Source organism: Rhamphochromis longiceps, linkage group LG12 (genome assembly GCF_057381845.1).
Source record: "Rhamphochromis longiceps isolate RC_006_pf linkage group LG12, R_longiceps_female_GT1.1, whole genome shotgun sequence".
Taxonomy (NCBI): domain Eukaryota; kingdom Metazoa; phylum Chordata; class Actinopteri; order Cichliformes; family Cichlidae; genus Rhamphochromis; species Rhamphochromis longiceps.
Genome location: NC_140568.1, coordinates 7789114 through 7801223, shown reverse-complemented (window position 1 = coordinate 7801223; position 12110 = coordinate 7789114). Strand labels below are relative to the sequence as shown.

General features: G+C 38.9%; 1 protein-coding gene across 1 annotated transcript; it reads left to right on the top strand.

Annotated features, from left to right (window-relative positions):
- The first annotated feature begins 900 nt into the window (after window positions 1–900).
- Window positions 901–11528, top strand: LOC146656781 (beta-1 adrenergic receptor-like). The gene is made up of 2 exons (XM_085424555.1): window positions 901–2747; window positions 10487–11528. Exons 1-2 carry the CDS (start codon window positions 1453–1455, stop codon window positions 10512–10514), a joined length of 1323 nt encoding a protein of 440 aa, XP_085280681.1. The 5' UTR covers window positions 901–1452; the 3' UTR covers window positions 10515–11528.
- Window positions 11529–12110: the final 582 nt, after the last annotated feature.

The following is a 12110-nucleotide window of genomic DNA, read 5'->3' as shown; positions in this document are numbered from 1 at the left end:
GGCAGCTGTTACGTTGTTGACACAGTCAGGTGACAGATATTAATGTGTTAACAAGCTTAGCATAGCTGTTACATTCAACACAACAAAAGTGGCATTAAAGAGCCATTCGTCATCGTTCACCTTTAACCCTACAATTTTGTAGTATTAACCTGATGTGTTGTTACACATTTTATCTGCTGTCACACAGGAGTACTTTGTTGCTCCGGCTTATACAGATGCATGACACATAAAAGGAAAACCTGAACCTTTGACTGCCTAAGTGAGAGGATCTGGTGGCTCTCTGAGTAGTTTGGTCCTACTCTCGTCTAGGTTACATTGACAAACCAAAAAAGTTGTTCAGAGTTGTTCTTTATGCTGTGATGAAACACTTCTATCCTCAAGTTAGTTATGTCATCTCTTTTAGCATGATGATCCCTCAATTCACAGGGCACCAAGGCTCACTGAGTAGCATAAACTAAAACTAAGTGAAAATTTGACAAGTTAGAAAGCTCTTTCCAAAACCTACCATCAAAATACCAAATGAGGGGAAATATCTTTATGTGAATGGAGTGCATCTCTCCAGCAGAGCTTCAGATATTTGGAAAATCGGTTCCAAGAAGTATTTAAGCTGCATGAGGTTCGCCTCAACACCTTAAGATGCTCTATGCTGGTTTTTCCTTTAATTTGTCACTCCCGTTTTTATGTCTGCGTGTGTGATTGTTCACATGTGTGTGGCTGTATCAGGGTACAGATCCCTGTATGGCTTTGACACACAGGCACACTTTTTAACTCCTCCCCTCTGCCTTCAGCCAGGGTGTGATTACAGCCAATACAATCTTGGGCAACCTGCACTGAGAGAGAGAGAGAGAGAGAGAGCAAAAGAAAGATCGGCCAGCTGCTCTGGTGCACTCTGGTGGTTCTTGTAACAGCGTCACTGTTTGCTTGATCTCCAAACAGTCCAAGTGTGGCACTGAGGCTCATGCATGATCCTGCGACAAAACTAATTCCAGTGGACGTATTTAAATGGAAAAGGCTGGCTTTTCTTCTCCCAAACTTTTTATTTTTTTATTTTTTTACTTGATATTTTGATATTTTCCTTGGATTTATGAAAGGGCTGAAACTGTGTGAACCAGTATTGTTTTGGCTTCGCGGACAGTTTGGATTCATCTTTTCTCTGGAGAACGTGTTTTTGTTGCCTGCACAAACTTCCAGAAACAACAACATCTTCGGAGGTGATGACGAGCCACTGCTACTCCCTTCTGAGCACTGCCAAACAAGACTCGCAAGGTGTGAAATGTGATCACTAACTGCACAGAAAAGACACTGTCCAGTGAGACAAACTACCTCAGATTTTTGTAAAATCGTTTGTATGATGCTTGCATGAGGCTCCTACAGTCCCTCAGTTGTGCTGACTTTGATGTGAAAATCTAACACTTTCCACCTCTTGTGACTAAGTTCCCTGACTAAGCAAAGATGAACAATTTGAACACATCATCCTCACTGAACACGACAGGCGCCATATACGCACCCATGGGAAAAGAGATCATCGTTATTCTTGTCTTCATCATACTCATCATAGTGGTGGGAAACCTGCTGGTCATCATTGCAATAGCACGAACTCCGCAGCTTCAAACGACGACAAACATCTTCATTATGTCCCTAGCATGTGCGGACCTCATCATGGGGGTCCTCGTCGTGCCTCCTGGGGCCACTGTTGTGGTGACAGATAAGTGGCAACTTACTGAAACATTATGTGACCTTTGGACTTCTATCGATGTCCTCTGTGTGACGGCGAGCTGTGAGACACTTTGTGTCATAGCAGTGGATCGGTATATAGCCATTACCAGACCGCTACGGCATAAAGTTCTGCTCAGTAAGTGGCGTGCCAGAATAATAGTTTGTATAGTGTGGGTTGTGTCAGCCCTGATTTCCTTTGTACCAATAATGACTTTGTTATGGAGAGACGAAAATGATGTTTTGGCGAGGGAGTGCTATGAAGATCCCGCATGCTGTGACTTCGTGACCAACAAGACCTATGCTATAATATCCTCTATAATCTCTTTTTACATTCCACTGCTCATAATGATATTTGTTTACGCAAAAGTCTATTTAATAGCATCCCGGCAGGTCCAGCAAATAGATAAGAGTCGGATGCGCTTCCAAAATGAATATCCAACATCACAGACACAAGTTGGCCCCCAGCTCAACAATACGCCGTCATCGTCCAGCAACTGCAACAGTGCAGCGAGGAGCAAGAGTACCAAACGCAGGCCGTCACGGCTAATACTTGTCAAAGAGCACAAGGCCCTCAAGACTTTGGGCATTATCATGGGGGTCTTCACTGTTTGCTGGCTTCCTTTCTTTGTCGCCAATATCATAAATTCTTTTAACAAAGAAGTTCCTGATAAAAAACTCTTTCGACTATTAAACTGGCTTGGTTATATCAACTCTGGCCTCAATCCCATCATCTACTGCAGGACTCCAGAGTTTCGCACTGCGTTCAAGAATCTGATGGGCTGCCCATGGATGTCCACTCTGTGGATCAATTCTTTTTATAAAGAACTGCGGACTCGCTGCCCCTGCTTTCTATGGGAAGCTGAGTCAGGCACAGCAAGCCCTTTTCAGAGGACTTCAACCAGTAGGACTGAGGGTAGTGACAGCCTGGCCAGTACACAGGCAAGCAGCAGAAGTGAAGAGACTTCCCCTGGTCCTCCACAGTCCAACGGCTGCACACAGTACAGTGACTATTCGGAGCCAGAAACCACGTTGTAAGTTCATTTATCTTGTTATGACTTCACAAAGCAGTCATTTCTTAAAACAATGGTAAAAGCTCACATATGTGAACTTAAAGGCATATAGTTTACTACTAATACTTATATTATAATACTTAAATATAATACTAAGTAATAAGTATATACTAATACTTATAGAATTCCACCTCCTCAAGTCAGGGTTAAAGAACAATAACACCTAGCAATATTTAATGCTGTCATGTAGAGGGGCAATCACCTCAATATAGAATTAGGTTCTCTTATTCATAAAACTCCAGTTTAGTTTATGCGAGGACACTTATGGTTCTCTGTTTTTCTGCATTTAAAGGACAGTGAGGTAAACCAGAGATTCAATATATATTAATATATATATAAATTAATATATATTTGAAAATAAAAATCATACTAATTTGAATGAAAAGGCAAAATTTATCTCTAGCAATTGGGAACTGTGACAGTTACTTACATTAAAAACAGTGTTATAATTAATGAAATATGACATTTTAAAAATATACCTTAATGTTTGAAACACTCATCACTTGCTACCAAACTCCCCTTTAGGCTGTGTTTCATGACATTAATTACAATATTGTAATTAAAAATCATTTCTCGCTTTTTTTCTTTTTGTATTATGGTTGATACGCCCAGTTTAAAGCCATTTAAAATAATCCCAGGACCACAAACAAAATGCTTTTTGATTTTTTTTCTTTGCAGTTTGACAATGAAAGAAATGTAATAAAAGCAGAAATCCATATTTAGACATGTTCTACTACACCGTTGTGCTATAGTCCAGAAGTAAAATAACAGTGCAGAATAATAAACAATTTCAGAAGTATTGGCAGCTGTTAGGCTCTTAAAGTGTTACTGTAAGAGTTCAAACATTCAAGTGAAACTTTATATTTGTTTTTCATGCATGATTAAATAAACCTTTGAGGACTGTACCTGTATTGCTTATTGCGCCACGCTACCTATAATCAATCTTTCAACTCAGCTGATGTCAGTGTGGCAAAAATAACAAACAGATGTGCACAGCACAGTTCCTGGTAGTATGCGCATGTGGCTACTAGGTTTGTAGGTCATAGAGATTAAAAAACAATGCAATTATTGAATTAATTAAAATAGTATTTTCTAGAAAGTGTCATAATTGTAAATTTTTATTTGTAAAAAATGTCAACCCAAAATACTTTGGTTACGCCAAAAATGTGTGTAAAGAGGCTTTGGAAACTCAGTGGGCGTTGTGCAAAGGTCTGATTCGGAGAACTGCATGGTACATTTGAGAACATTTTAGTGTGTGTGCCTGTCAGTGGGCCTCAGTGTGCCCAGCCCAACAACCCCTGCAGCAGATAAATCTTTATCACTTATGCACAAGACTTCCCTCAAAACTCGAGAGACTGTTTACAAGAGTGACAGCCAATGAGAACGCTCTCCTTAACACACTCTAACTGTAGGCGGACAGCCCAATATTCAATTCATTACTACCCTAATGCACAACCCCGAGATGAAACCAGGTCTTTCACAGATAAAAATAGTAGGCGAAATTATAAGTTATGGCATCATCTATGTAGTGTTTATGTAAGAATTATACCTCTCACATAATTTAATTACATTTTTTAATGAATTTGAATTATGAAATAACTGATCAATTATCATTTTAACAAAAGAATTTAAAAAAACCCACTTGAATATTCAGAATATTTCTTAGTGAATTTACAGCTGAAATAAAGTTATTTTCAGAGCCGTACCGTCTTAAAGGCAGACAAGACAAAGGCCGTAACTCACTTACAATTACACCTGCACTACAATGATCGTTAAATATCTCATCGCTGTGTTTAGTTTCTGTCGCCAATATTTATGATTACTAAATTTTATTGCGAGCTCTTGCATGAATGGAATTAACTTTTGCATGTACATTTATTTTTTTATAAATGCAGTGTTTCAGGTTACAGTGCATTTATATGACTTCAAATTGGATCAAACAGTGAAAAAAAAAGTCTTTATGTTGATACATTTTATTTAATAAGTTGCACAACTCTATGCCGCATATGAATTCCCATGACTGATCCACTTTTATGGAAGGGCCGTGCTTCTGATTTTAAATATTTACCCTGAACACTATAAATTATTTTTCTCTTCCCCTTTAATGGCATCCCCTCAGTGGAATTTTACAGACATAATCAATGGGGCTACAAAACAGGAGACATTTAGCAGCATATAAAAGCCATCCATAAAAGGAGCCTGGTGTGTTCTGTAGTAAATCACCCCAAGGGGAAGGCTCAGCAGACTCACTGCACGCTTTCAGCAGGATTACAAATGTAAGTGAGACCAGCCGTTCAAGAATGACTTCGACAGGTCCAAGGCTCAAAGACCGCCTTAATGAAGGAATATGACAAACCGTTTCAGATACAGTCTGTTCACTGCCGAATTTGTTGCTTCAGTCGCCATCATAAGCGACTGTGGACCTCCACACAGTAATCCCTGTCAGTTTCTCCACCTCTTTCAAAGAATACAAAAGAGCAGTAGAGCAGCATGTTTCCTTTTCACCCTGGGACAACAAAGTTAGTTAAGTCAGGAGCTGATGTAACCCAGAGTGGAAAAAAAGCAAAGCCCAACCACTGATACGAATGGTTACTAGGCTGTACTTCACAGAACAGAGATTATCAATAGTTACTTTGTTTTCATAGAAATACATGCTGGCATATCAGTGATGCCCTCATCAACATCCAGACCAACCATCAGCTTCTGTCACATAATGCTGTGGCGTATGACGAGACCACTTCTGCAAGGATTCTCTTCAAAACATCTCTCCTTTAGTCATGTTTGCTACATGACTAAGGGTTAAGGGTTTAGTTTTTCCGTGTCTCCCTTTGTTTTTATCTGCCTTGTTTCTCTTAACATTAGCCCTAATATGCATACGAGAGGTGAGTCTTCGTGTATCTGAAAGGCAATGCTGTGTATTACAAGCAGAGCGAGTTTGTTAGCACAGTTTATCCATCACTGAGAACATTAAAATTAAGTTAACAGAGAGTGGAACATTTGATTTCAAAGAGCAGCAGCCAACTAGGTTGTGGACTAAAATACTTTACGTATGTGGAGCAGAAATTACGGCGTCTGTTAGATGACTGATAGACTGATTCAGAAACATAGAGCTCTGCTGTGCAGGTCTAATATACCTGAGGTTTACAAAAGCCACACAACCATGTGCTGCCATCTAAAAAAGTCCACGCTGCTCGGGCAACACAGATGAAGTTTCAAGAGATGTACAAAAGGAGGGATGTGGAACTCATTTTACACTGTGGGGCACTTTGACCTTAACTGGGCGGAACGAGTAAAAAAGTTTAACTACACATTGCATCATTAAGATGTCTTGGCATAAGAAAAAATCAAGTGTATTTAAACAGCATGATAAATACTGTCGTCGTCAATAGAAATAATCTGTCAGCATGACTCTTTGGGTTTAAGGTGTAAGAAATAAACGTGCAAAATTACAGAAAAGATTCTGCGGGCTCACTCTCGAGACTCTTCTGTGATAATAAAACAAATATTTTCCTCATTTTTTAAATCTTATTTATTTAGCTTTTTACTGCTTACCCACCAGAACATAAATAGTCATTTCTGTTGTAGATGGTAAAAAAAAACCCTGAAACTTTGTGTTATTTAAACGTTTATAAACACACCCTTTACTTTTTTTTTTAAAAAGTGTCCTGTGGGCTAGATTGGAGCATTTGGTGGGCCGATTCTGCCCCCCCCCAGGCCATATATTTGACACCACTTTATTAAAGTCTCAAATGTATTGGATTTAATAAAACTGCATCAGGTTAAATATGAAATAAAGTGATGCAAGAAAAGTAAAATTAATACACAAATTTCATAACATTAAAAATATAGTACACTTAAAATGTAGGAAACTGAAAGTGTTCAAACTCATTTCTGTAGGAACTTAATCACAAGTTAGGATAATATTACAAGTGTACAACACTTAAATCAAGTAGTACACCTGATGTAACACCTGATCTTATGTAAACAGATATGCCACATGAACTTTTTTAGTATAGCAGAGAAAGCTGATTGTATATAATTTCATTTTTTATCACATTTCAAAATCCATATTCTCCACAGAGGTAGTGGAGTGTTGCTTTGATAGTAACTGCCCCTCAACATGAACGCCGAGCGGAAGTCATTAATCACTAAGAGTCTAGGTCACGACGGCCCATCTCCTAGCTAAAGCTTAACAATGTTCTGAGTGGGTATGCAAACATCAGAAACCACATCAAACATACACAGCAATCAAAGTCCTAACAGTCATAACACAGCTGAGTGATGTGAAATTAAAGATTAACAGTCCCACAAGCCTTAGCACTAAGCTGAGAGGAACTATCCGCAATCAGCAAACTCAAGTGCATATTAAACGAAACAAGCATGCAGGCAACATGGGGAGTAGAGCAAGTCAACTAAAAAGATGACTGCACTGAGTTTAATGGCAGTATTTAAGTACCAGCAGTGCTTACACCTATGCAGTGCATATTTGAATATATGCTCATATTTTTAACTTGTGAACCTTCAAAAGAACAACAATGACGAACATAGATGACGAATTCCATTTCCAGTACTAACGCCAGCTTACTGAAGTCCATACAAGAAGCTCCACAGGATCTTGTAAATATCTCTGACATATAAAAGTTAACAACTTAGAGTTTAGCAAATCTAAAAGGACATTTTGTATATACGTCTGACATTTCAGGTTCCTACTATAAGTGACTGAGTGTGTCTTACTAGAACAAACTGTATCGTTATGCCAGCTAAAAATGTACATAATTACCCACACATGTATGCTGTATTCTCCAAGAGCGCCCGATTTTTATTAATGGACGTGTTGTTAGTGTAAAATATAGTACACGGTAATTGTAGACAATTTAAAAACTGTGTAAACACATATTTCGGCTGTGTTGTGTTTACTAGTTAAGCGTGTCGAAGCGTGAGGCTTAATGCAACATACTCTGCAGCCTGTTAGAAACAAGCTTTTTACCTCTCTGGGCAGCCAATGTGTGGTGACTCAAGTGTCATGTGACATTACAATGGCCTAAAAATGGTGTTGCACATTGACAGACTGCAGTGGAACGTGTTGAAGCCACTTAGAGTTTTGAAGGTGCTTCGGGAGCAACATGCACAAATGCTTGGTTTTGTTTTCAGTGCCGTGAACCCTGTAATGCAAAGGCCTCCCTGCGCTTTGCTAATTGGGTCTGTTCCATAATATGCACTTAGATAGCTCAGAGTAAGCTCAGGCCTAAGAGAGCATGAAGCATGGAGTAGGGAAACACAAAACATGGTGGTACTGACCTGTGGGAAACCTCCAATACCCTGGCTGATATCACAAACAATAACACTGCAATATGATCTTTAAATGGAGGCATCTGGGATACTTGACAACATATATACACACACAAACATATACATACATACATACATACATATATATATATACACGTGTGTGTGTGTGTGTGTGTGTGTGTGTGTGTGTGTGTGTGTGTGTGTGTGTATATATGTATGTGTGTATATATATATATATATATATATATATATATATATATATATATATATATATATATATATATGGAGAGAGAGAGAGAGAGAGATACTCTCCACTGTATATTTATTTCTGCTTATTGTGCCCAAGGTTAGTGAAACTGCTTGGCTGACATGTACTATAATGGCTGCACAGATAGATCTATATTTTAAATACATTATTGCGTCTTTAATGCGTGCTTGTGTATCTCTTTGTCAGAATGAATCCCAGTGTGACCAGTTGAAACTTGCGTTAGCTGTATTTAATTTTACTACATGATTCAGTCTTTGTATTTATCCATTTAAAACAAACAAACAAAAACCCAGGATAGATACATATATGATTTAAAAAAAAAAAAAAGATAGTTACTGTAAATGTGATTTCTTGTGGGCAGCATGGTGGTTTGAATCCACCATCTGGCTGGGGCCTTTCTGTGTGGAGTTTGCATGTTCTCCCTGTGTTTGTGTGCCTCTCTCTGAGAACTCTGGTTTCCCCCCCACAGTCCGATGACGTGGAATTAGTGAGGTTAACTGGTGATTGCAAATCGCCCATAGGTGTGAATAGTTGTCTGTCTCTGTGTGTTTGCCCTGTGAAAGGCTGCCGACCTGTCCAGACTGTACCCCACCTCTTGCCCTATGATAGCTGGGATAGGCTCTGGTCCCCTGTGATCCTAAAAGTGGATAAGCAGGAGAGAATGGATGGAGGGATTTTCTTTTCTTTGCTTTGGCTGCTTTGAAAACTATTTTAACAAGACAAAATAGTCCGTAACAAAACTGTCATTGTTACATTTAGTAGAAACTGAAAGTCATAAACTGCACAACTAACTAAGGACTTTCTATTTGCATTTAACAGTGAATCGCATCCTGCTATATAAAGACAGCTTCAGATTCGGCAAACACACACGTCAGATATGATGAATGGATTTTTCCTAACTAATGATGAGCAGAGGCTACTTTAGCTTTAATGGAGGCTACACAATATCTGCACACATATCTGTGGTTTTGTAATTCAAAATAACTGACTTAAGTATAGCTCTTTGGCTCTATTATTCTTGGAGTTTCTTCCCATTAACTCCTTTTGACCCCAGAGTCCTGTGTACCAGGTTCCAGGTGGAAAGATGCATAAAGACGAAAAAAAAAAAAAAAGCTTAAAAACCATGAAGGTTTCTCAAGTTCAATCTGGACTGGTGATAAGGAAAAAGGAGACCTATTGCATTCAAAATTCTTCTAAGCGTCTCTTATCCATAAAGCGCAAGACTGCTTATCTTGGCTTTACGATTTTGCAGCTGATGCCGACTACAGTGCAGATGTTTTTTAAATGTAGAAGTGTCAAATAATCAACTGAGGCTCAAGGGGTTAAACCATCCAAATACCGCACACTGAAGCCACAAGACACAAAGTAGACAACAGTGATGTCACTTTCCAGCAGTACATAATGTAAGAAAGGAGTTCTGATGAAACCACATTGTAAACTGTATGGTAGCTGTTTTCTTCCCTATAAGCATTCGTATTTCTGTGCAGCTTCCAGTGGAAGGTAGATTATGTCTTCCTGTGGAGACATGTACAGCTGAAGTGATAGCATCAGAATTCCTGTCTTGTTTAAGGGAAAAGAAGTTTCACAAAGGACAGAATGATGAGGGCAACTATGCAGTAACTTTCTGTAATTAGGAAGAAAAAATAAATAAAAGGGAAGAGGTGCAGCGATGATATCAATGAACACGAAAACACCGAGATACTTACAAATAACCTGTAAGACAACAAACAGCGGCTGCTGTCTCCAAGTCCTTCTTTATCTGATCAAAACTAAAATGGTGTGCAGGGCGAGACCAACACAAACCAACAAGTCATACAGAAACACACAGAGAAAAGCTCAGTTTGCACGGTCACATAACACATGGCTGCACAAGTCAAAAATATGAGGCGATTCACGACACGATAGTAATCTGGTCTCGAATATCAGGTACTTTTCAATACAGATAAGGCTTCTATTTAAAGCAAACAAAATGAAAATCGAAAATATGCAAGTGACATAATCCCAGGTGCGGCATATTTAGACATTTTATTCTCATTACTAAGAGACAGCCTAAAACAACAAAATGCCATGCGATGCTATTTTACCAATAGGTATGGATTTTGTCACGGAAACGCTGGATGCTAATATATCCATCTGTTTTCAGATTCACGTTGCAGGAACAGGACAGATGAAGAGTGAAATGCGTTTCCAGCTGTTACTGTGATTTCTGCAAAGTCTGAGACCAAACAGCAAAGAAAAGCTACAGAAAAGTTCAATCCCAAACCCTGAAAAGCACAGCAGAATGAAGCTAGCCCCAAAGACATGACTGGATTGACTGTGGAGAAACAGATGATTCAGTCTGAATGGGAACACTGTGACTGTTTTTGTTGTTGTTGTTGTTGTTGTTGTTGTTGTTGTTTGTTTGTTGGCGTACAGCCGAGATTAGGTGGCATCACGGATGAACCTCCCAGAGTCCTCTACGTGTTGTTTGGAAAAAGGCTCTCTGCTCCAGACTGACAGTGTTTGACATCAACACTGAAATGCATTCCAGTACATGGACACAGTGTCACGTGGCTTGTGGTTTCAAAAATGTCAGTATAAACTAATTTTTGTACAGTATATTATCTGGTAAGTTATGTAATGACGATACACTGAATCTGTAGCAAACTCGACTAAGCAATCATTCTGGCAAGCCTGTCTCCACTGTAGGAACATTTTCTTTACAAAAACCTTTCAGTTTAATATCAGCTTAACCAAAGAACTATGAATAGAAATACTCCATTTTTGTCTCGGTTTAAAGTCTTAATGTTTCTATTTTGAGTCTGTATGCACACAACAGTGAAACTGGGATTTAAAAGCCCATGTCTATGTTAAGTTGTGCCATGGCTACGAATAATGGATGACAGAACCTTACGTCTGGATGCCTCAAACATCACGCTGTCTAGAATCTTTTTGTGGGTATGTCCTTGTACAAGGTACAGTATTACGAACTGCAGGTAAACACAGCAGCATATGCAACATGCCGTGCTGCTAGTTTATTTTCTTTGGCTTGTGGCCACAGTATAAGCCCAACACCGTCCCCTGAAATGTCCACACGCACAGAAAACCTTCTGCCCACATTATGTATTACTTCATTGTCATAAGGCACCTTGTGGTGTGATTTTACATAACATCATCTGTTGCATTGAAAAATAAAGTATTTTAAAACTGTGTAACATTGGTCATGCGTGCTGTGTGTGCAAACTCACCATTCTGGAAGCAAACAACAAATGACTGTAACAATATAATAATTATTATTATTAACTTTTGCTGTATGTAACCGTCACAGACAATGACTTAAGAGGGATTTAATTATTTTTGTCCTTCATAGGTGGCTTCATTTGAAGTGGGTTTTTTTGGGATGCTGTAGATGTGAAAGTGTAGTACTTTAAGTACTTTCACAAGAAAAAAAGGGAAAAAAAGTCAGAAAAAATAAACAGCTTTGTGAACAGGAATATTTGTTCCCCTTTTCCTAACCCTTTGATCTACTTATGGCCCCTCGGATTTATCTTGGGAGGCCCTGAGGGTCCCGACCTTCACTCCATGTTCCACAACACTGAGCAAGTAAAACTACTGTTGATGTGAGCTCAAGACACAAATCTAAACAATGCATTATTGAAATGTTATTTTAAGTAATCCTCCCACTATCTAAACCACTGTCATCTCTGGCTTTGGCTACTGTTTGAGCGGGCAATATCTCCGTGTTATGAGAGGAATTTACAAGATTTGGGACTTTAAAAATAAACCAA